The 24,954-nt window shown below is 44.4% G+C and overlaps 1 protein-coding gene across 2 annotated transcripts in view; it reads right to left on the reverse strand.

The window, feature by feature from the left end:
* Positions 1–24,954, reverse strand: part of APAF1 (apoptotic peptidase activating factor 1) — an 88,510-nt gene that overhangs the window by 36,576 nt on the left and 26,980 nt on the right. For both annotated transcript variants that reach the window (XM_036761987.1, XM_036761988.1), the window contains exons 11-17: positions 24,273–24,386; positions 23,371–23,555; positions 20,295–20,421; positions 17,743–17,868; positions 14,059–14,190; positions 12,868–12,993; positions 7,919–8,080 (exon numbers count right to left, since the gene is read on the reverse strand). In XM_036761987.1, the coding sequence (XP_036617882.1) occupies positions 7,919–8,080; positions 12,868–12,993; positions 14,059–14,190; positions 17,743–17,868; positions 20,295–20,421; positions 23,371–23,555; positions 24,273–24,386 (972 nt within the window). The remainder of the gene's footprint in view (positions 1–7,918; positions 8,081–12,867; positions 12,994–14,058; positions 14,191–17,742; positions 17,869–20,294; positions 20,422–23,370; positions 23,556–24,272; positions 24,387–24,954) is intronic.

Consider the following 24,954-nt stretch of genomic DNA (forward strand, 5'->3'; position numbering starts at 1 on the left):
ATTATGTACTTTGCAGCCAAAGGTAGAGAAGCTCTACACAGTCAGTTAAAACAAGACCTGGAACTGACTGTGGCTCAAACCATGAGCTTCTTACTGCAAAAGTCAGACTTAAACTGATGTAAAGAAAATCGTCAATCTAAATGACATTCCTTACGAACATAAAGTAGAGGTAATAGACAGATTTAAGGGATTAGATCTAGTAGATAGAGTGCCTGAAGAACAGAGGTTTGCAATACTGCACAGAAGGTGGCAAAAAAGACATTCCAAAGAAAAAGAAGAAAGAAAAAGCAAAATGGCTGTCTGATAAGGCTTTATAAAAAGTTGAGAAAAAAAGAAAAGGGAAAGGAGAAAGGGAAAGATATACCCAGCTGAATACAGAATTCCAGAAAAATAACAAGGAGAGATTAAAAAGGTTTTCTTAAATGAGCAATGTGAAGAAATAGAAGAAAACAATAGAATGAGAAAGACAAGAAATCTCTTCAAGAAAACTAGAGAGATCAAGGGAATATTTCATGCAAAAATGGGCATATAAAAACAATATGACAGGCACTTAACAGAAGCAGAAGAGATTAAGAAGAGGTGGCAAGAAAATACAGAACAAGTATACAAGAAAGATCTTAACTTCACTGATAACCAATGGTGTTATCAGGTGTCTAGACCAGGAGCCAGACATCCTGGAGAGAGAAGTCAAGTGGGCCTTAGGAGGCATTGCTAATAATAAGGCTAGTGGAGGTGATGGAATTTCAGATGAGTATTAAATCCTAAAAGATGATGCTATTAAAGTGCTGCACTCAATATGCCAGCAAATTTGGAAAACTCAACAGTGGCCACTTTTTTTAAAATTAAGTTCTGAGTCTACACACTTAACAGCAGAGAATGTGTACTTTTAGTCTTCTAAGAAATCTTAGTCAAAATGGTCAATTGGTCTTATGGATTGGAAAAGATCAGTTAACATCCCAATCCTAAAGAAGGGCAATGCTGAAGTATGTCAAATTATCAAACAAGTGCATTCATTTCACACACTGGTGATTCTGTAAACTAGGCTTCAGCAATATGTGACCTGAGAATTACCAGAAGAGCAGGCTGGTTTTTGAAGAAGCAGAGAAAATAGAGACCAAATTGCCAGCATTTGCTAGATTACGGAAAAAGCAAAAGCATATTACGGAGAAATCAAAAGCATTACAGAAAAACTTCTGCTCCATTCACTACACAAAAACCTTTGACTGTGTGGATCACAACAAAATGTGCCAAGTCCTCAAAGAGATGGGAGTACTATTTCATCTTACTTGTCTCCTGAGGAACCTGTATGTGGTTCAAGAAGCAAGACTTAGAACCAAACATGGAACAATTGAATAGTTTAAGATTGGAAGAGGAGTATGACAAGTCTGTATTTTGTCACTTTACTTAACTTATATGCAGAGTATATCATGCAAAATGGCAGGCTGGATGAATCAAAAGTGGGAATTAAGGTTGCCAGGAGAAATATCAACAAGCTCAGATAAGTAGACGATGCCACTCTGATGGCTGAAAGTGAAGAGGAATTAGGAAGCCTTTTGACAAGGGTGAAAGAGGAGGGTGTAAAGCTGGCTTGAAGCTTAACATCCAAAAAACTAAGATCTTGCCAACTGGTCCCATCACTTCTTGGCAAACAGAAGGAGAAGAAATGGAAGCAGTGTCAGATTTTATATTCTTGGACTCAAAGATCATTGTACATGGTGACTCCAGCCATGAAATTAAAAGACACTTGCTCCTTGGAAGGAAAGTTGTGGCAAATCTGGACAGCAAACTAAAAATCAGAAACATCACCTTGCTGGCAAAGGTATGCCTAATTGAAGCTATGGTTTTTCCAGTAGCAATGAATGGCTGCGAGAGTTAAGACTACAAGGAAAGCTGAGCGCTGCAGAATCAACACTTTCGATTTCTGGTGCTAGAGAAGACTTCTGAAAGTCACTTGGAGAATAAGGAGATCAAATCAGTCAATACTTAAAGAAATTAATTCAGGCTATTCGCTGGAAGGTCAAATACTGAAGCTCAAGCTTAAATACTTTGGTCACAAAATGAGAAGATCAGATTCACTGGAAAAGACCCTGATGTTAGGAAAGACTGAAGGCAAAAGGAAAAGGAAACGGCAAAGGATGGGATGGATAGTATCACGGAAACAACGAACTTGGACAATCTGGACAAGAATGTGGACAGATTTCAAGAGATAGTGGAGGACAGGAGGGCCTGGCATGCTATGGTTCGTGGCATCACAAAGAGTTGGAGAAAAGTGAACAACAGCACTGATCCTGTCCATAGCTTGTTTGTATACATTTGTTTGCATGGTATACCTCCATTACATTTTAAGTTCCCTATGGGCAAGAACTGTCTTTTTTCCTTTTTTTTTTTTTTTTTTTTTTTGGATCTCCGGTGCTTAGCACAATGCCTGGATGGCACATTTTGTTGTTGTTCAGTCGTTCTCGGTTGGTTCTGACCCTTGGGACTCCAATTCAGGTTTTCTTAGCAAAGATACTGGAGGACACATAGCACATGTTTAATATATGATGATTGAATGGCTGATTTAAAGAGTCCCTGACCTCAAGAAACTTCTATTCTATTGGGAAAGGGAGAGTGTTCAGAAACAACACATACACAGAAAAGTAAATCCAAATGGTAAGTAAAGTCATTACCAGATAATTTCTGGAGCCCAGGACACTAGTACCTGAGGAGATCAGGACAGGCTTCCTGTAGAAGGCTGTGCAGGGACTCTATGAAGTATTTTAACACTGGCTGAGCCACTTTCAGGCAAATATACAGTCCTTTCAATAATCCTAAACTATTCTGCTACAAAAGCCCATTTCTTTAACATGCCCACACTCCCTGACTTCAAAGCATAGACCATGAATTTGGAAAAAAATTAAATCATAAGAAACTTAAAGGGTGGAAGAAAGATACACGGTGAACTCTAAGCAGTTTGCCGGCATGAAGGCCCCCTAAGAAATGGTGAAAAAGACATCATTTGACCACGGTAATGTAAAAGGGAACAATATCAGAAGAATTCAAAACTCCAAACACTGAGGTGAGCAACTGTGACTTCAAGGCACAGACAATGAAGCATTCTTCCTACCATTCAGCCAGAGGTAGGGGACTGCAGGTACAAAATGAGGTATACATTCTCAAATATGGCCAAGGTGTCTGTCCTGTTTGACTGTAGTTCTTTGTTTTGAGAGAAAATTCTTTTGTGATTAAACAGTGACAAGAAGGCAACTGTGCTTTTTTTTTTTAAAGCATTTGCAATTCTTTAAAAGAACAAAATAGGACAAATTAGACAAAAGGATACAAATAACCAGAAGAGCAGGCAGGCTAGTCGTGAACTGTGAGGGAGAAAACCACAAAGAAGCAACCCAAGGTATCCACTAGCACTTCTGAGATATTCAAAGAAGCAGAAAGGAAGGCCTCTAGTGAGTCAAATGGACCCTTCATAAAGGATCCATGGAGAGCGCCACACAAAGATCAAACAGCGCAAGAATGTCTGAAGGAGCTGCAGTCCACACTGGTGGAGAGCATGATCCCAGACAACAAGTGAGAGTCTACTATGTGCTGATTTATCCCAAAGACAGAGAGCGTCACAGTGAATGGAGACCCCACAATAATGCTAAGCAAAAACTTGCAAAAAAAAAAAAAACAATTAATTCAACCATTTTTAACTTGTTGCTAAAGAAAAAAAAATTTCACTGTGACCAAGACATTTCCCCATGGGAAAAGTGAAAAACAAACTATTTTTGACTTATTCACACTTCCTTTCACTGTCTAAGAAGTTTCTAAGCCACTGAATATATTCTTTCAAGACTTTTTTAAAGCAGTAAGAATACTTTATACCAATTTTCACCTGATGACAATTTAGGACTGATCTGCAATCCTCAGAGGGAAGAAATTCAGGCCCATATTGGTAACTGGGAGCCACAACATATTATATTCCTGAGAGCATCCCAGTTATTTGTCTATTCTTGCAAAAGGAGAGTGAATGGTATCCCTGAGATAGGAGGTAGTCCCTGCTAAGATCAGACAATGCCACAAAGAGGCTGCCCAAAGGATCATGGGAGTTTGAATATTTTCAAGAATAGGGGATTCCTGAAAATTACCTTCTGAAAATGAGAACAATTGTTAGGAGGTGAACAGCTGCAACTGTGCCCATTACTTGGGCAATGAGGGAAAAGGCCCAACATGTGGAGCAGGATGATAGCCCTCTGATAGCCACGGTAAAGGAGGCAAGTGCAGGAATGAGGAATAAAGGGAGCAAAGGCCAACCAAACAAGAGAAAATGAGAGTTCCCATGGCGCTGAGGGCCATCCTAGCAAAGGATCTGAAAATGAGCACTAATGTTCTTTCATTCGTTCATTCTTTCAATAGTTTTAATTCAACATAAAAAATGAGGTACCAGGATTTCAGAAGCAGGAAAGGCAGTTTATGTTTAATAATAGATGGTATATTTCTATCATACATCAAGGTTGGCAAAGCCTTTTGCCTAAACTATTTCATTTGATGCTCACAAGCACCAGGGAGGCAGCTGCCATAGGCACTATTAACCCCATCTTACAAATGAGAACACTGAGGCTGAGAGAAGTGACTTGCCCAGAATCACACAGCTGTTCTTCTGGATGCATCATTTAACATCAACAAATGTTGCAAAGAACAGCTTATACACACACACGTAGGTGTGCACAAAGGGAAAAGAGCCTTCCCGTGTTTTCCTCCTCAGAGGATCTTTGTCCAGAGGCCCTGCTGCTAGTGCTGTATACGTGGTTCCATGACCATCCTTACGTTTTCATGACATAAATTCAGAGGGTCCCTGGCCTGGAGCTGGACAGGGCCCAAGGGGCCGGCAAGTCCAGCTCCCTGGTTTTACTGGAGCTGGAATCCTGAGAAGTCACAGGAGCCAGGAGCAAAACTCGGAGATGCAGAGCTGGAAGAAACCTTAAAGGCCATCTAATCCAAGACCCTCATTTTACACTTACATCAGTCATTATAGGTGGCATAGTACATTGAGTAAGACCTGGAGCCAGGAACAGCTGACCTCAAATCTGGCCTCAGACACTCACCAGCCATGTGACTCTAGGCAAGTCACTGACCCTGTTTGCCTCAGTGTGTTCAACTGTAGAATGGAGACAATAAGAGTCCCTACCTCCCAGGGTATTTTAAGGATCCAGTGAGATATTTGTAAAGCACTCAACACAGCACCTGGCACACAGCACGTACTCAAGAAGTGCTTGACTTGACGTTTCCCTTTAATTACTATTACAGAGACAGTGTCGCCCAGTGGACAGAGGATCGAACTGAGACTTGAGAGACCCAGCTCCTAATTCTGAGTCTGCCACTTACCAGGCTCCGGGCTCTCAACTGCAGCCAAGGAGGTGTCTGTGTGCAACCTTGGAGAAGCCTTCCAATGAAGCTGTTTCCACATCTGTAAAATTAACACCACCTGCCCTGCCTCTCACACTGTTAGTCATGTCAAACAAAGTAATGGGTATGAAAGATCTCTGAACAAAAAAAACACCACACGTTTATAAGATGAAAGGCTGCTAGCATAGTGTAGAGAGGGAGCACAAGAGTTCAGTAATGGGTTCAAATTCCACCTCAGATCTGTACTATACATTAGGTGTGAAACCCTGGGCAAGGTCACCTGACCTCTAACTGCCCCAGGGAAACTCTCTAGGGCAGGGTTACAGAAGAGTCACCAATCTGGTACAGTGGGTATTGCTACATTGCTACATTAAAAAGAGTTCTTCACCTTTTTTATATCTGCCTCCTTTGGAAGTCAGTGTGGGGAAACCTATGGACTCCTCAGAATTCTGTTTTTAAATGCGTAAAATAAAAAGCATAGTATTACAAAGAAATCCAATTATATCAAAATATAGTTATAAAAATGTTTTTTAAAAACAAGTTCACGCTGATCCAATCATTCCGGAGAGCAATTTGGAACTATGCCCAAAGGGCAACCAAACTGCAATCCTTTGATCCAGCAATAGCACCACTATGTCTGTATCCCAAAGAGATCATAAAAAAGAGAAAAGGATCCAGTTTTACAAAAAATATTTATAGCAGCCCTTTCTGTGGTAGCATAATCTTAGAAATTGAGGGGATGCCCTCAGTTGGGGAAGAGATGAACAAGGTGTGCTATATGAACGCAATGGAATACTATTGTGCTATAAGAAATGATGAGCAGGCAGATTTCAGAAAAACCTAGAAAGACTCATATGAACTGATGCTGAGTGAAGTGAGCAGAACCAGGAGAACACTGTACACAGTAACAGCAACATCGTATGATGACCAACTTTGATAGACTTAGCTCTTCTCACCAATACAATGTTCCAAGACAATTCCAAAAGACTCATAATGGAAAATGCTGCCCACATCCAGAGAAAGAACTATGTAATCTGAATGCAGATCAAAGCAGACCATTTCATTTTTTTGTTTTTTCTTTCTCGTGGTTTTTCCCTTCTGTTCTGATTCTTCTTTCACAACATGACTAATATGCAAATACGTTTAATATGATTGTACATGTACAGCCTATATCAGACTGCTTGCCGGCTTGGGGAGAGGGGAGGGCAGAGGGAAAGGAGGGAGAAAAATGTGGAACTCAAAATCTTATAAAAGTGAATGTTGAAAACTATCTTTACATGTAATTGGAAAAAACAAAATCCTACTAAGTCGGGGGGAAAAAGTTCACAGACCCCAAATTAAAAGCCCCTAAGTGAGACAAAGAGGCAGGATTTTCCTTGCCCTATAGTGGGCCTGCACAGCCTGTGGCACACTAAAAGATTTCAGGGCAGCCCACAAAAACTGTACAAGAAAATACTTTATACGTAGAGGAAATCCTCTGGCATGCCACGAGCAGCCCATCGTGCAGGCCTGCCCAAGCTATTACAGATGACAACAAATTCAAAGACAATGTGGAAGAGCAGAGAGAGTTTTTGAGAGGCACATTGGACAGAAAACCAGCCTCGAAGCCAGGAAGTCCCAGATTCAAGGCCTGCCTTGGCACATTCTGGCCAGGCCAAGTCCCTTAATTTCTAAGTGATCCAGGCTGCTCTCTAACACATTAAGTTGCAGCAAAGGTGGTGACCCACCTTGGGGGAGGCTGCTTCCTCACCCAGGAGTTCTCTACCAGGGAAGTCCCAGTCACAGCACTGTCCTGGTCCTAATCACAGGCGACATGAACAAAGAAATTTATCATTTTGTTCAGGACAACCTTCTGAGGTCTCCCGACTCCCATTTTAGAGATGAAAAAACTGAGGTTCACAGACCTGAAAGAACTTGCCTAGGGGCCCAGAAGTAATGACGAGAGCAGGATTTGAACCCAGATCCCTGACTTCAAACCCAGTACACACTTACACCCCTTTTTTTCACTTCACATTCTCGCCCAAACTTACTCAGTCTTCAGTGAACATTAAAAATTTCATGTAGTCACAGAATCACACTAGGGTTGGAAGGAATCTCTAGCAATGATGATGATGATGATGATGATGATGACAGCACTTATACAGCACTTTAAGGTTTGTAAAGCACTTTACAAATATTACCTCATCTGACAAAAACCCTGGAGGTAGACGAGCTGAGGCACCTGCCTTACGTCACAGTGGTTGGGGACATCTGAGGTCACAGTTGAACTCAGGCCTTCCTGACTTGAGGTCCAGTGTTCTATCCACTGAACTGCCTCGCTGCTCATAGAATCCTGTTGTCTCCCCTCACCTATTTTAGGGATGAGGAAACTGAGGCCCTGGATGAGTGACATGGCCAATATCATACAGCTACTTTTCCTCACTTTACTGCATCCAAGAACATCCACACCGTACATACTCTGGAATCACGAAAAGCCACCCAGATCTACCGTCCAACAACGAAAAGAAAACATACTCTCATTTTATACGTCCATACGTACCAAGAGCCTGCTGGCAGCAGCGGCCATCACCCGTGCCCCATCGCTGGACCAGGAGCAGCATTTCACCATCACGTCCACATCTTCCTGAAACCCGTCAGAATTGAGGAAGTGCTGCCGCACGTCAATGCTGCTCCATTCATTGGCTGAACTGACATCCCAAAGCTTCGATTTAAAAAAAGGAACAAATCAAATCTCAAACAACTAAGCCTCACACAGCCATGATCCCAAAGGAATTTTTCTCTAGGTGAAGCACTACTTTTTATTAGATATTTCATTAAAGTTTCCATTTCCATCTTTTCTGAAAGTAAAACAGTAGAAGCAGGGTCAACAACTGGAAAAGCATCAACAGAGGAGGGGATGTGGCCTGGACTCGGCAGCACCTTCTCTGAACCTAAGAGTCTTACAGAGCTGCCTAGGGCACTAACAGGGCCAGCAACTCACCAAAGGACACAAAGTACATGCTGTGCATCAGAGGCAGGCCTTAATCCTGGTCTCCTGGCTTCCAGACTGGCTCTCTATTCTCTAGACTTTCCTGCCTCTCAACAAGCAGGATATAAATGCAAATAAAGGGGCATTAAGGTGGCACCATAGAGCACAAAGCACTAGGACTAGAGTGAAGAAAACCTGAATTCAAATCTGGCCTCAGACACTCGCTAGCTGCGTGACCCTGGGCAAGTCACTTCACCCTGTTTGCCTCAGTTTCTCATCTGTAAAATGAGACGGAGAAAGAAATGGCAAACCACTCCCGTGTCTTTGCCAAGAAAGTCTCAAAGAGACTGGTCACAAAGAGCTGGACGTGCCTAAAAAATGACTGAACAATAAAATATAAATAAAATGTCCAGATAATCATCTGGATTTTTAAAAGTACAAATCCACCCATCACTTGCTTGGAGCAGAACAGGTGAAAGCCCAGGTGGTAATGGTGAGGACTCTGGGGGGTCCAGACAGGTAATTTCACTGGCCTGGCATGTTTCATTCTTTGCACTATACTCTCAGCTCTCAGACAGCGCCTGGCACAATGCACAGCCTTGATTGCTTAACTAAACATAATAAATGCATAATAACAGTGTGCAAAAGAGAAAAGCAAGAGCCGTTGAGTGGGGTGGATGAGGAGAGACCCACAGAGCTGATTGTAGAGCACTAAGCTACAGGACCCAAGAACACCCGAGCTATGGCAGCTGAATACAAGACAGCCAAGGCTTTCTTCAGCCTGCTCTGACTTTGCTAAGCAAATTTGTTCCTTGAGTAGCACGGCAGTACACAGGATGTCAGAGTTAGAATCATGGAGGCACAAGTTCAAATCCCGCCTCAGATACCTCCAGCCATGGGACCTTGGATGACTGTGCCTCAGTTTCTTCATCTATGAAAGGAGGGGACTGGGCTCAACAGCCTCTCCAGTCCCTCTCAGCTCTACATCTATGATCTGGTCAAAGCACTTAACCTTTCTGGGCCTGTTTCTTCATCTGTAAAATGGGGACAGCGATACCCATAACACCGACCTCCCCTCGCAAGCTGTAAAGAACTCTGGACGTCAGGTGCCATTTCTCAGCCAGTGCCATGCCAGCGTCTGAGGCGCGGTGCTTCTCAGAGGTGGGCAGAGGCAGCCCCAATCTGAAGGCTTGGACGCTGGGGACTCTGGACTACCTGTGAAGAGCCTGTGGGGACCCTGCCGGCCAGGCCCACACACTCATCTCAATGGCACAGTCTGAAGCATCTCAGACATATGGGCAGACATTGAGGCACTAATGGGCCTTTCAGTATAGCCAAGGACAAAGTGTCCTCTCCCTGCTACCCTTGCAATGAGACAAAGGAAGCTCCAGAGGAGCTCCTCAGTGGCCACTGAAGAGAAGGTCCTAGCCTGTAAAGTGACTGGGGAGAAAGATGAGATTTGGTCTGTTTGACTCCTGGAGACAGAAGACCCAGGAGCACAGCCTGGAAGCTGCAGACAGCCAGGATTCAAGCTTCATGTCAGGACAGCGCAGCCCAGAAAGGGGAATGGGCTGTCTGGAGATGGCCATCAAGTGGAGGCAGGATGGGTGACCAGATGTTACAGACAAGGCCCTTGGTCAGATGCAGGCTTTGCTAAATGACGCGCGAGGGCCCTGCCAGCTCGGACATTCTGTAATTTCTAACATGACTTCTCCTCTGGGCCTACCATAAGTGATCACAGGATTGTAGATTTAGAAATGAAAGAGACATCAGAGGCCATCTAATCCACTCGCCCCCATTGTATAGATACAGAAACTGAGGCCCAAGGAAGCCAAGGCACTTGCCCAAGGTGACACAGGGAGTGAGGAGGAGAGCTGGGACGTGAAGCCAGATCTTCTGCCCCGACACCCCGGTTCCACAGTACTGCACTCCCTCGTACATAACTCATTTTGATAAGATTTATCATCAGAAACTGAAGAATAAACACAGTGCAGTGGAAACAGCAATGGCTCACAAGTCAAAGGACCTGGATTCGAATCCCACCACAGATTCTTTGACCTTGGGCCAATCCCTGGGGCCTCAGGAAGTAAGAAACAGAGACTGGAATTGGCCAGGACAGGACGGGATGCCTCCGAGGTTCCTCTCAGTCTTAAGTCTATGATTCTCAATACTCTTAGCCTTACCCAACTACTTCAACAATGCTTGGCACATCTGAGTTGCTTGGAGGAGAATTGGTGATGGGGGGTGGGGATGGAAGGTGTTGTTAGTCAAAGGTTTCAAAGGACTTTGACTGTGAAGGCTATCAGACATTACTTTAAAGGACATCAACATAAACAAACCCCAATGGCAGTGCCTGCCAAAGCCTATGGGCCCCTTCACAGAATGTTTTAAATGCATAAGATAATGTACACAGGATGACAAAGGAAACCAAATGTCATGAAGTGCAGTTATCAGAACATTAAGTTCAGAGACTCCAGGGGGAAATCCCTGATCTAATCAAACTGAATCATTTATAATGAAGCTAAGTTCAGAAAAGCAGACTGGCTCAGGAACAGCTTAATGAATGTTCTACTCAAGCTATGGGATATGAGCAGAAGGCCTTACCTTGGAAGCGGGAGAGGGAAGGTGCATGAGTAGATATTGGATGGATGGATGGATGGATGGATGGATGGATGGATGGATAGAGAGACAGACAGACAGAGCAAGCCTTTGTTAAGAGCTTAAGCTATGTGTCAGGCACTGTAATAAGCACTGAGGATACAAATACAGGCAAGAAAACGGTCCCTGCCCTCAAGCATCTTACAATCTAAAGCGGACAACAAGACAGGAAGAAGGCTGCCAAGCTGGGCTGGAATGAGGAGAGGGTACCTGAGGCAAGGCAAGGCTCTTGTCAAGGAAGTGGAGAAATCCAGTCTAGCCTAGAAAGACACAGCATGGCTGGCACCTCGCCACCCCAAGAGCGGGCCTGAGGGCAGACGTGTGCAGAGGGGGCAGATGGTAAGAGAGGAAGAGCAGAAATCTGAAGATGGGCTGAGCCAGGAGTCTCAAGAAGCACACAAGGCATTACCTATGCTACAAAGGATTCTAGTGGGGGGCCAACTTCTCATGGAGGGGAGTTCGAAGGGAGGCAGAAGTACATATGGAGAAGTCATTTTCCCGCAGCCAAGCATCCACCCCTAGACCTCCCCTTGGCCCCAGGCAAGTGTGAACACCACCCAGGGGAGTATCTGTTGGGGGAAGGGAGGATTCCAGGGGGTGGTGGACCTTCAAGATCAGGGAGAGAAGGAAGAAGTCCACAGATCCTTGGACTTCTTCCTGCCTCATCTGGGCTTCCTTCAAGGTTCAGCTCTGATGCCCCCTTCTCTGGGAAGCCCTCCCTGATTCCCCTGGTAGGACTCTCCAGTGTCACAGGACCTCACATCCACAGTCAGTTCACAAACGGAAGCCCCAGAGGGCAAGGAGTGTTTTGTTTTTGTCTGTGTATGCCCAACACCAGGCACAGGGCCCTGCGTGAAGCAGGGCTTCAACAAATGACTGCTGAATCGAAATGAATTCAACAGGCAAATTATGTGATGAAAATGGCACCAGAGGGAAACTGTTCTAGCAGCTCTGAGGCCTGGAAAGAACAAAGACTAGGAGGGAAAAGGACCATCTTAAGAAGCTGTTCACAAGGCATTAAAGCCTGAGCTTAGACATTAAGGAAAAGGAAAGCAAGGGATGGATCCCAAGTCACCCATGCGTAAGAAGCAACAGTGCTTTGTGAAGGCTGAATCTGAGGCTTGAGGGAGAGAGAAGAGTCTGAGACTAACATGAGAAGATAAACCAAAGTCCTCCAGCAACCAGACGCCAGGTCACAAGGACACTAGACCATTGATCTGGAGCCAGGAGGGAGTTCAGAGGAGTCTAGTCCAACCACCTCATTTTACATGAGGAAACTGAGGCCCATAGTGACAATGACGCATCAGAGCAGGATATCAGTGAAAGTATAAAAATCAGTAACTACAATAAGTATTCTTTGAGTTAATGCACCCTTGTTACTGCTGGGCCAGACCGCTGAGTTCACTGTTATGGAACTCCCAACAAGGAAAGTCCCTCCATGAATACAGGGAGGTACCTGATGTACAGGGAGGTGACTTGCCCAGGGTCACACAGCCAGGACATGGCAACAGCAGCACCTGAATCAGGCCTTCATGACTGAAGCCAGCTTCCTGTGCTGCTGTGCCATGTTACCTTCATAGGTCCCTTAAAGTGCCAATCCCATACAATTAAAAATGTGTCAAAGTCATACACTTTAAAAAATTCCAGCTAGTGAACCCAAAGTATCTGTGCTTCAAGAATAAAGCTGTAAACTATTCCCGGGAGTCTTATGACAAATAGTGACAGCTAAGTTGACCATGCTCCTGGGAAAAGGTTGATGGGAAACAGATTAATGCTCCTGTTTTTAAATCTAAGCACTTTCCAATAAATCAGGATACATCCAACGAAACTGCGGTCCATTCCGGACACATACAAAAGCGTACCCTCAACGTTCCATCCGCTGAGCAACTAGCCAGAAGTTTATCATCAGGTGAGAATCGGCAGTGGTTCACGGAATTTGTATGACCAAACAGGGTGTTCCGACATTCCTTCTTATTCAGATCCCAGAGCTAGGTGGAAATAGAAACAAGAAGGCTAAGTGAAGATAGGAGAATCATGCAGAATCTCAGGCTGGCAGGGACCCAGGAGGCCGACAAATCCTGCCCGTACCTAACAGCAATGTCCTTTACAACAAGGTCAACCAGTGGTCATCCAGCCTGTGCCCAAAGACCTCCAGCAATGCAGAGCCCACCACCTCCCACTGTCAGACTTTCTCCTTTACACCAAGACTAAATCTGCTTCCTTCATTTTTCTGAAGCTAAGGGAGGATATTTAATTCGAAGTATTTCAGAGGTGCCATGAACTAGCGAGTACCTCGCCATGGGACAGCATTTAGGGGAGAATCTAAGGGACACTAGGGAACCATAAGATTTCCCTAGTCCATTAGTTTGAACACTAAATAACTGGCTAGACAGTTACTGCCTCCTTTAACTAACTAGTTCAGAACAGTTACAGTTTTGCTTCTGAGCTTGGTGTTCAAATGGAAGGTGCATCTCAGCAATAGGAATTACCCACAGATGTTTTTAAAAGGCAATCTATAGCAAAAGCTATCATTTAACTCTAGGAATGGATGTTTCTGGCACTCCTCAATACAAATCTTCAATCTAGTAACTTAGCTGATTAACTGCAGGCAGCACACTGTGGAAGAAAACTCCTAAAGGTTTCAAGAGAGAAACTTGTCACTCTGGGACCGAAAGGAATGTATCACATCTTTCCAAGACTCCAGGAGATTTAATCCCTATGTCTTTCTCAGCATTCTCACGTACGTATAAAATATCACCTTTCAGTGATTATTAATTACAAGAACCTACCAAACATTGACATGCACTACAGTACAGTGGTTAGGGCACTGGACTTGGAGTCAAGAAGACATTTACTAAGTGGTGGGACCCCAGGGCAAGTCTTAACCCCTCTCTGACTCAGTTTCCTCATCTTTAGAATAAGAGGGTAGGACTCTGAAGTCCCTTCCACTTCTAAATCTATTATCTTATGTTTAAATATAAGGAAATTAAGGGATGAATTTTAAGCCAAACTAATAAATTTACTCAAAAAATTAACTCAACATTCACACTTACTTTGAGGAAATGGTCACTGGATCCGGTGGCTAAGAGGAGGTGGTTCTCCATATTGGTAAAGTGACAGCAGTTGACCTGCTCCGAATGCTCATCATAGGTGTGTACCAGCTCCCCAGTCTTTGAATTCCAAATCTAAACAGGATGAAAAAAAATGCTGAGGCAGCAAACTGACTTTTTTCTGTAGCACCCAGGGACTCATGACAACACAACATTCTCAAAGGAAAGGCAGAGGACCGGAACAATCCTGAACGCCTGTTGTGGGTATAGCTGACACTGTTCAGGGAATAACGATCAGTCTGCACAGAGGCAAAGGAGGAAGGATCTCCACTAGCCTACTCAGGAGTGTCTTTTCTGACAAGATTACAAATTTCCTGAAAATACTGATTAATGAACCAACAAGCATTTGCTAAGTGCTTGCTTACTATATGCTGAGCCCTGGGAATGAGAAAACAAAGGCTTCTACCTTCAAAGAGACAATACATGAACACAGTCTATATAGACACACCATGAGACCACATAGAGAGGAGACAGGAGGGGAACAGGGAGACAAAAGTGGGGGAGAGAGGGAGGGAAGATGGGAAACAGATGAAAGAGAACCTCCTGAGAAGAAGGTTAGCATCCGGGAGGAATGGAGAGGCAGCCAGAGAAGGTGCGGCTTCAGCTTAGTGTTGCAAATAATTGGGGGGCACAAGTTAAAAGAGTTCTGGATTTAGCATCAAAGGACCTGGGTTCTAATCCTCACTCTGCCTCTCACTGCTTCTGAGCCCATCATTACGTCCCCTTGGTTTCTGCATCTCTAAGATCCAGGTACTGCACTAGGGGATGGCTAAGGTCCTCACTTGCTTTTAATCATCTGTCTTCATCATGTGATGGCAAGGATGTAGTAACAGTGATAATAAGAATAGTTTCCATTCCCATGGCGCTCAAAGGTTTACAAAGAGCTTTTCAATTACTATCTCATTTGATCTTCAAAACAGCCTTGGGAGGTAGGTGCTGTCATTGTCCCCATTTTACAAATGAGGAAACTGAGGCAAACAGTGGTCACATGGCCAGTCTGTCTGAGGCTGAATTTGAACTCAGGTCTCCCTGACCCCAGGGGAGGCACTCTGTGCACTGTGATGCCCCCCAGCAGCCTCTGACTTTGCACAACACCCACACAAATCAAACTCTGGGGAGTTCACTCTGCATCTGTGAATGAATGAAAGCTGACAACTCCCCCAATGAGTTTCAGGAAGGACTTCAGCTTTCCTGGAGGCAAATCAAACCTGCACCCCACTAAGTTTCATTAAGGTTTTGATCTTTGTTGGTTGTTGTTCAGTTGTTGCAGTCGAGTATGACTCTTCATGGCAGAGATACTGGAGTGGTTTACCATGTCCTTCTCCGGCTCATTTTACAGATGAGGAAGCTGAGGCAATCAGGGTTAAGTGACTCGCCTAGGGTCACATAGGGGGTAAGTGCCTGAGGCTGAATTTGAACTCTATGCACTGTGCCACCTAGCTGCCCCTTGAGCACATGGTAGGTGCTTAATAAAGGCTTACTGATTAATTGATTGAATCTTTTCACAAATGATGAAACTAAAGCCCAAAGAGACCAGATGACTTGAGTGCATAGAGCAGATCCCATAGGGGTACAGCTCCAGAAAGCCTCCCAGACACCTCTATTCCAGAGATTCTTAACCTGGAGTTCACAAACTTATTTTTTTTATATTTTGATACTATATTTCAATATAATTGGTTTCCTTTGTAAATGTTATTTATTTATTTAAAAACTGATTCTGCTGGGGCAGGGTGGGGCGGGGGGCAGGCTTACTAGGCTTACCAGACTTCCAAAGGGTTCTGTGACACACACAAAGAAAACTTAATCTCCCCACTTTACAGATGAGGAAACGAAGTACCAGAGAAGTCAAAAGGCTTGCCCAGGGTCACATGGTGACTTGTAACTTGCATAGGAAGAATTTGAACCCAGATCCTATCTCCAAACCCAGTGTTCTTTGCCACTGTACTAGCTGAAGATCTGAAGATGGGCAACTCAAATGACTCAATCAAGCATTCCAACAAGTGGTGGGTAGGCTGTGAGCAAGTAAGCAATACCCAGGCCAAGCTTCAGGGGCCCAAACGCAGCATTGCCCCAGGGCAAACACTCCAAGGCAGCCAGAGCCCCAAAGGCAAAGTCCCTAAGAGGATCCAGGTCTCTCCTGGGCACGCTCACTGGCTCAGAAGGTCATAAAACAATTAAGTCTAACCTGAGCTCGCACAGATAAGAACCCTCTGCAGGATCCTGGGGCCTGAGGCTACCTCGCCAAACGGGCTTGGACAGAACTAGTCTAGCCCAGGACTGGAACCCCTCCACCCCCCTCCATCCCGCCCCCACCCTTCCTGTCCCATAGAGCAGCCTACAGAGAAGGTGCCACCCCCGGCTTCTCTGCCATGCCACATGGAACCGCCCCAGCTAAAGACCAAGCGGAAAAAGCTATGAGCAAATCCATGACTTAGCCTCTGTGTGCACACGGTCCTGTGACAAGCTGTACTTTATGATCCATCAGGGACTATATGTAAATGAAACTCTCACAAATCACACACTGCACACTAAGACTGGCCCACACTTTCATATGGAAACAACTCTAAGGCAATGACACCCTTTAAAAAGAATGCAGAAGAATAATTCAAGAATATGCAAATTCATCTTTGCCTCTTGTATTCCAATAACCTCTGAAAACCATCTACAGGTGGAACAAGCTAAGAATCTTTGGTGTTCCACATACCAATGAAATCACTTTCAAGGGTGCCATCGTGCAGCGAGCATAACAGAGTCACCTCCTGGGTCCACCTAGCCTAGGGGCTCTTTACCTTTTTGGTATCATGGGCCCCTCTAGCAGACTGGGGAAGCCTTCAGAACCTATCTCAGAATCACATATTTTTTAAATGCAGAACTGAAGGAAATGCTAAATTTCTGTTAAAGGCTAGAGAAAATAAAGATATCATTTTTATTCCATTCAACATCAAAGTTGGGATGAGTCCATGGACTGACCCCAGGTTAAGAATCCCTACTTAATCTAGTCAAACCCCTTCATTTTATAGATAATGAAATTGAGGCCTAACAAGGTGATGGACTGTAATAAATCTTCCTTGGCTGACTGATTAGATTACTCAATATCACCCAGCTGATAAGCAGCAGAACCACAACTTGGCCCAAGTATTCTGGCTCCAGTTTCGATGATCTACACCACCTGCCTTCATGCCTTTATTATGGAAAAAATACTCCACTGATTCAAGGTTCTTTAATTTCATTAGTGTACGCAGTCCCTTCACCAGTATAGATTGCAGCCCCTCTATAACTTGATAGGTGGGCTTTAAGAGTTGCTGTGGGCAAAAAAATTTACCAGCCTATGACCAGCCAGATGATGGGTCTAACTGAGCTTACTTATACCAGTCCATAAACAACAGACATGCAGTCCAGGCTTGTACTTAAAGCCTTTCCAGCTTGGGAAGACATGTCAGAATTTACTTTCTGAAAACAAAGGCTCTGAGACCGTGCCCCCACCACCACCACCACCACTTAGCATCATCTCCATCCAATGTGGGAAGTCATCAGAACGGGACTTTTAGAAGAACATATAGACAAAATAAATGAAAAAAAATCACATGATACTGTAACCTGAAGCCACCAGGCAAAGCATCTGCCTACCTTTACTTTCTTATCCACTGAACAGGTCGCTATGAATCTACCATCCTTGGAGAAAGCGCAACAAAGCACTTCGTCCTCATGGGCTTCGATTTCCAGGAGCTTCTCTCCCGTTTCTGCTTTCAGCACCTGCATGAGCATAAAGCTGCTGATCAATCCTTCCACCATCACCAACCCACCGAACCTAAGCGCCGGGGGGAGGGGGGGGGATAGGAACCCTGCAGTGAAATCTCTGTTTCAAAGCATCATCTTAACAGGTGTTAATTGCAGAGATGAAACGAGTGTTGGCAAACAATCCAAAAATACTAATCTCTTCTGGTGAAGAGATTGCTTCCTTCATTGTAGTGAACACTTTATCATTTATTAGCCATCATTAGGACATCTATACATTTCAGTAAGGAGACGGGCATAATTTTAGGGGCACTATTCTGACAGTCCAACCAGAAGAAAACGAATTCTTTCAGGGACTCAAAAGCTAAAAATACAATCGTGGAATGTGCAACGCTGACCCCTGCAGGGCACAGAATTAAATACATGTCAGGAAAAACCTTTCCTCTCTGATGATGAGGAGGAATGACGATGATGACTATGACAATGCCAGGGCAGCCTCATGACATGATCTATAGAGAGGGCAGACCATAGAGTCAGAAGGCCTGGCTTCTGGTCACTCACACACACACACGCACAAGCTGCGCAATTCTGATCAAGTAACTTCTGTCAATCAACAAGCATTTATTGAAGGCTTCGTCTACACCAAGCACTGTAAAAAACATATAAAGAAAGACAAAAGCTGGGCCTGCCTTCAAGGAGTCTGCATTCTGATGGGGGAAACAGCAAGCAAATAAACAGGGACATGCCCAGTGCCTGGACAACTCTCTTAAGAAGCTCAGTTACTGAGCAAGGTCAGACTTACTTTGGGAGAGGCTGAAGAAATCACACGTATAGACGGTTTAAGGTCCCATTTCTGTGGCTCTTCAAGGTTCATAAAGCAATTTACAAATATTATCTAATTTAAGCCTCCTAACAATCCTGTGAAGTAAGGGCTATAATTATCCTCATTTTGCAGTTGAGGAAACTGAGGAAGACAGTTAAGTGATTTGTCCAGGGTCACAACAACAGCTAATAAGTATCTGAGGTTGCATATGAAGTCAAGTCTTCCGGCCTCCAGGACTGGCATTCTATCCACCACAGAAATGTCTATAAAAATGCTATTAAAATTCCAAACATTCAATCCTGTGTCCTTCAGAATTGAAGCACCATCACCATCTATCCACCATACAAATGTTCATAAAAATTATATTAAAATTTGAAATTTCAATCCTGTGTCCTTCAGAATTGAAGCCACCATCACAAGAATATCTATTTTTACTGGAAAACGAATGAGAAATCATTTGGAATCGTAGTACAAAAGTCACCAAACTTAAGATCCTTTGACTCAGAGCTCTCACTGCTGGGCATGTGCGCCACAGAGGCCAAAGACAGGCATTTACAACAGCACTCTTTATACCACACCCATGCATGCACCCGAGACAGACAGACAGACACACACACACACACACACACACACACACACACACACACACGCACACGCACACGCACACGCACACACAACCAAGAAACAAAAGGGTTGCCCATCAACTAGAGAATGGTGGAATAAATGGAGAATTATTTCGCCATCAGAAATGAAGAACATAAAAAAAAAGAAATGACAAACCTAAGAAATCCAGAAGAATGTAAGAAAAATGGCATGAAGCTTTACAGAGTTGGAATAAGCAGAAAGAGAACATCCACAAGGGCTCCAACACTATGTGGAAGCCAGACTCTGAGAACTGTAGAGACTGATCTGGATCCCATAACCATGCCTCCCTCCTTTCAGTAGAGAGGGAAAGGGCCACAGATGCAGAATGGCGCATACACAACCACAATGCTGAAGGGTTTTGCTTAACTGTTCTTTGTTACAAGGGAGGGTGGATATGACTGGGATGTAAAAGCAAAAGGCACAAAGCCAATTTTTAAAACAAATCATCTTGTAGATGTCATGAAGGGACTTCAGAAAACAATAGAGTCCAGTTGCTGTTTGCAGACAGGACAACACTTACAGCTTCCAGGAGGAGAAAGCTAGTCCATGCTGTCCTAACCAGTGCCCCCTGACACTACCACCTCAAGTGGAAACCACCAATCACCCATCCTCCAAATACTCCCAGCTCTTGGCCCATTTTTCATGGAGGAGGTGGAAGACAGATGTGGGGAGAGAGAAGACAGCTGCTATGTGTGCCAGGGGAGCTGGGGGTGGACGGCTAGACTGACGGAGAGCTAAATGAAGGAGGTGCGAGAGCCCCCTCCATGCCTGCCAGCAAGTTCATGGGCATGTCAGTAAGAAGTAGGGGAAGGCTTCACAAGGCAAGGCTGCCCTTAAAAATCTGAGAGCCGGGCCTGTTCCCATGAGGCAGTCTCCACTGTTTGTTTCCTTGCCTTTCAGGACCAAGCACTAGCCCCCTCATGGGGTGGGCATCACGCCTCTCACTGAGCAGGCCCATCAGGCCGGTTTGCCTCACCTGTAAGGTTTTATCAGCACCACAGGAAGCGATCCTCTGCCCATCCTCTGAAAAGCAGGCATGATAAACAGCATCTGTGTGGGGGCGGACAACTAAACGGGAGAATTTCTTGATGGTTTTTTTGTTTCTAGACACAAAGAAGAAGAACACAAGTCCCAGTAAATGAGGATCCTTGGCAACCATACTTCCCAGTAATAACTGATTTCTCTTCTAACACCTAATGAGGAGCCTGCTTCCCCCTCCTCAGAAATATATTTCTCCTCTTCGAATAAAATGCACCGACACGCAGATTTCAAATGAAATAAAATTTAAAAAAAAATTATTCTTCTCTAAAAATGTGACCACATAAAAAAGCAATCAGTGCTGGGTACTGTGAATTTCATTCCAATGGAAGCAAATTAGGGAACCAATTGCATTTGACTTTTTGTTCTGGCTTGATTGTTGCTGCTCATTATTAAAAATAACAATTTATTAAACTGCTAAAAATAAAACGAGAGGCAGTGAACTGGGTGTCGTGGAAGACAAGGCAGCCTTGGAGGCAGGAAGGCCTGGGCTCCCTCCTCCTTCTGCCACAGCCGAGGCTGACCGGAAGGCCGTGGGCGAGTCCCTTAATCGCCTGGTGCCTGAAGCTACTCTCTCCAACTCGAAGTGACCAGCGAGATCCGAACAGGGAGCTCAGTACGAAGATGAAATCACCCTTGTGGACAATAACAACAACTAGAGCATGGAAACGGAGCAGAGCTCTGGGCTCTCACTCACTCAGACAGCTTCTGAGACTCATTCATGGAGGAGATTCTTGCTCAGAGATGATGTAAACAAAATGGCCTCAGAATGCCCTTCCAGTTCTGAGATTCTGTGATCCCATGACACATAATGCGACAGGCTGGTTGTCATCTGTTTTGTGGAGAGCATTTGCCACTCTAAGAGTTCCCCACCATGACAAAACTGAGATTCTTTGCATAACTGTGTATTTACAAATATAATAATACACAAACAGAAAAATACTGTGTATGTAAACGAACCTCTCCCCCTCAAAGCCCACAATTGGTTTTTCAATCTACTCATCTAGGGAGCATATAGAGGCAAAGAGGATGCACTGAATAAAATACTGCACCTAGAATCAGGAAGACCCAGGTTCAAATCCTGCCTTGGGCGCTTACTAGCTGTGTTGTACAAGCCTCGTTTCCTCATCTGTAAAATGGGGTTAATACAGCACCTACTTTACAGTGTTCATAGAATCAAGTGAAATCCTGTGTCCTGCGCATTACCAACCTTAAAACACTATGACCAATGCTGGCCGTCATGCCCGCAATCTGTCTGTGAGAGACAACGCGTGCACAGACAGGTCAATACTAAACAGATAACACAGCGATGGTGAGGGCCTGGGTAACCGGGCCTGGGGCACAGCCAGACACCCAGGACTGTGGAACAAGGACAGTAGACAGAGGGCTGCCTGTGGAGACTCTTGGGAATGGTTTGGTGAGAGACCCGCCCAGAAGGTACAGGCAGAGCTGTTGAGGCAGTAGCTAGAAATCTGGTATTTGAGACAGCTGGTGGCACAATAGTCGAGCACAATTCCTCACCTGCTCAAAGTCACAAAGACCTGACTTCAAATCCTGCCTCATACACTGAGCAGCTGTGTGACCCTGAGCAAGGTGCTTCCCTTCTGCTTGCCTCACTTCCCTCCCTCAACTGTAGAGTAGAAATGATCACAGCACCCACCTCCCAGGATGGTTGTGAGGATCCAATGAGGTAACGTTTGTACAGCGCTCAGCAGTGTCCAGCACATAGCAGGTATTTAATAAATGGTTCTTCCTTTCTCCCTCCCTCCCCTACCCTGGGGGTCTAGAAGAGCACAGAGGCAGAGATGACACTTTGGGAGAAAGTTGCATGAAAATGGTAATGGAAGCTACAGGAGCAGAGGAGAGCCAGGGGAGGACCAATAACCACTGTGGCAAACACAGGTGAAGGCAGGTGAAGAATGAGGAACCATCCCAGGCTCAGAGAAAAGGAAAAGGTAGGACCACAGAAACCAGGGAGCTGCAGGAAGTCTCGAGAAGGAGGCCCTGGTCCAGAGAGAACAGGAGTGGGGAGTCCAGAAAAGAAGGCCACTGAACTGGGCAAACTGGAGATGAAAAGGAAATTACTTTAGCGAAGGCCATTGTAGAAGATTGATAGAAACAGATCAGAGAGCAGGGATCAAACATCAGAAGCATGGAGGGTGAACTTTCCTTTCCAAAGGTTTAGCAGCAAAGGGAAGAGAGAGAACGCAGGGATCAAGGGAGCCTGTTTGTTCTCTTTTAAAGATGAGGAGACCTGGATATACTTTTCCTCAATCAACCAATCGTTCAAGTATCATTTAAGTACCTACTGTGCTAATGAGGGACCTGGGGAAACACTATGTACACAAAGCGGTATACACAAGACTGCAAACACAAGACTGACTTGGAAAGGATGTCAACTCCATGAAGCAGACAGCGAAGGCATCACCATTCCCAGTTTATAGATGAGGAAACTGATACGCAGAGAGGCTAAACAGTTGGCTCAAAGTCACTCAGCTAGTTGGATATCTGGGACAGGAATCAAACCCAGATCTTAAGGCTCCAAGTCCAGGGCTCTTCCCGATCCTATTTCTAAACCTTCCGTGGCTGATGTAATCATGTCTCTTCTACTCACTGAGCTAGGTTGGCATGGTCTTACAGAGCCAGCCAGGAAGCCAAGAAGGCCCACCCACCTTCAAGTCCCACCTGGGATGGATACTGGCCACATGACCCTGGGCAAGATACTGGATGTTCTCAGAGTTTGGGGCATCTGTCCAAGGTTCTCAGTTCAAGAGAAGGGGCCAGACCTGCACTGGAAGATGGGAGGTCCCTAGACTATGGGATCCCATCTGTCTCTCCCTATAATCACTTCCATGGAATTGTCTTAGAGGCTGGAATCCTTTCCCAAGAATGGCTCTTAAAAAAGTCAAAGTAATCTTCAGAACCCCAAAATCCTCCCACAGTGTTCACTGCTTAAAGATCTGTGGTGTGATTTTAACTTCACCCCTTTTCAGAGTCTGTCTTAGCCGACTTACATCCATTCCAAGTAAAGCCCCCCTTTATCGACCTCCTGCTTGGCCTGTAGTCTGGCTTGCCGGTACACTTCAGAAGTTTCTGGTTCACAGAGACCTAGCTGCACAATATTGGGAAACGGCTGGCGTCCAAGAAGGTGTCCGTTGAGAGATAAAAACTCTTGAAAATTCTCACACACGGAGCAATCCTGTGGCAAATTGAAATCTCTTAGAAATGCAAGCAGATCTAAAATTTGATATTTCTCTAAATGTCTCTGTGATCTTGTCATTTTCTAGGCTTGAAGGAAACATTCTTTCCTCTGAACTAATGTGAAGTGACCTCTCTTAGCCTGGCTTTTAAAGGATCTAGCAAAGGATCTAGTAAAAGGTCAGTTAGCCAGGTGCCTCCATTCAGGGTTAGTTTTACTTTCCTAACACAAGAAATAACCCTCTTTAAGTTGTTCTAAATTATTTCCAAGAGTTATTAAGAACGACCATTATATATTTTTCTAGTCCCAACCTGAAGCCCCCAAAACCTACCCTTCAAGAAATATCCAGAAGACAGGACAAAAAGCAAATTATAGAGGAAGACAATCAACTCAAAGAACAGAAGGTAATAAGTTTAAATTTTTTAAATTTTTTTCAACTAACAAAAATCCATTTTCTCTCCTCACACCACCTCACCACATGGGGGAAAATATAAAAAGAAAACCACCCAAAGAGCATTTATTAAGTGCCTACTATGTGCTAAGCACTGCACTGGGCATACAAAGACAAAACAAAAATTAGTCCCTTCCCTCAAGGAGCTTACATTCTAAGAGGTATTTCCTCATCCCTTTTATTTTATGTAGACCCACTATTAAAGCTAGATCCCAGCATCCAAACAAGGAGTCACTCAAGATCTCACTTTTCACCTGGATACGTACCTTCTTATCCAGTAGATGGCCATACTGCATAAACTCATGTATCAGATGAGCAGGCCCCACCAGCTCAGTCTTTGCTTTAATCCAATCTAGGGAAAACAGTAGATCACAAAGTTCCTAAAACAAAGGGGAGGACAGTTTAGATTTCCAAAAGAGAGACACTCCATCTCTCTCTCAAACACACACACACACACACACACACACAACCACAACCACACATATCACTATGCCTATCACTGCTGGTAGAAACTAGAAAGCACATCACCTTTCTAAGAACAGGGCCTGGACAATGCTTGTCAAAAGCAATAAGCAGCACAAAAGCAACTAAAGAAGTCTCTGATATGGTTTTGATGTACCAATTTAATTCTGTTTTACACTAGTTTAAAGGATACATAGGCGCTAATGTAAACAAGGCCTCTAACAGATTCCTCGATCCCATATAGGAAATGCAGAGCTTTAATGACGATATGATGAACGGGACTTTACCAAAGGACACCAAGACCCAAAGATGCCAAAGCACTAACTCAGAAACAACTATAAAACCCAAAGGTTTTCTTATTCTTTACTTAAAGGCATGGCTCTCTGGGAAGAGTGGATAAAAAGGTGGCAAATAGTGGTGATGTAACAGAAGATTTCCATCATTCTTCTTAAAAGAGACCAGGATCCCAGGACAGGTTTTGGTGTC

The sequence above is a fragment of the Trichosurus vulpecula genome, chromosome 5 (genome assembly GCF_011100635.1).
Source record: "Trichosurus vulpecula isolate mTriVul1 chromosome 5, mTriVul1.pri, whole genome shotgun sequence".
In the NCBI taxonomy this organism is placed as follows: domain Eukaryota; kingdom Metazoa; phylum Chordata; class Mammalia; order Diprotodontia; family Phalangeridae; genus Trichosurus; species Trichosurus vulpecula.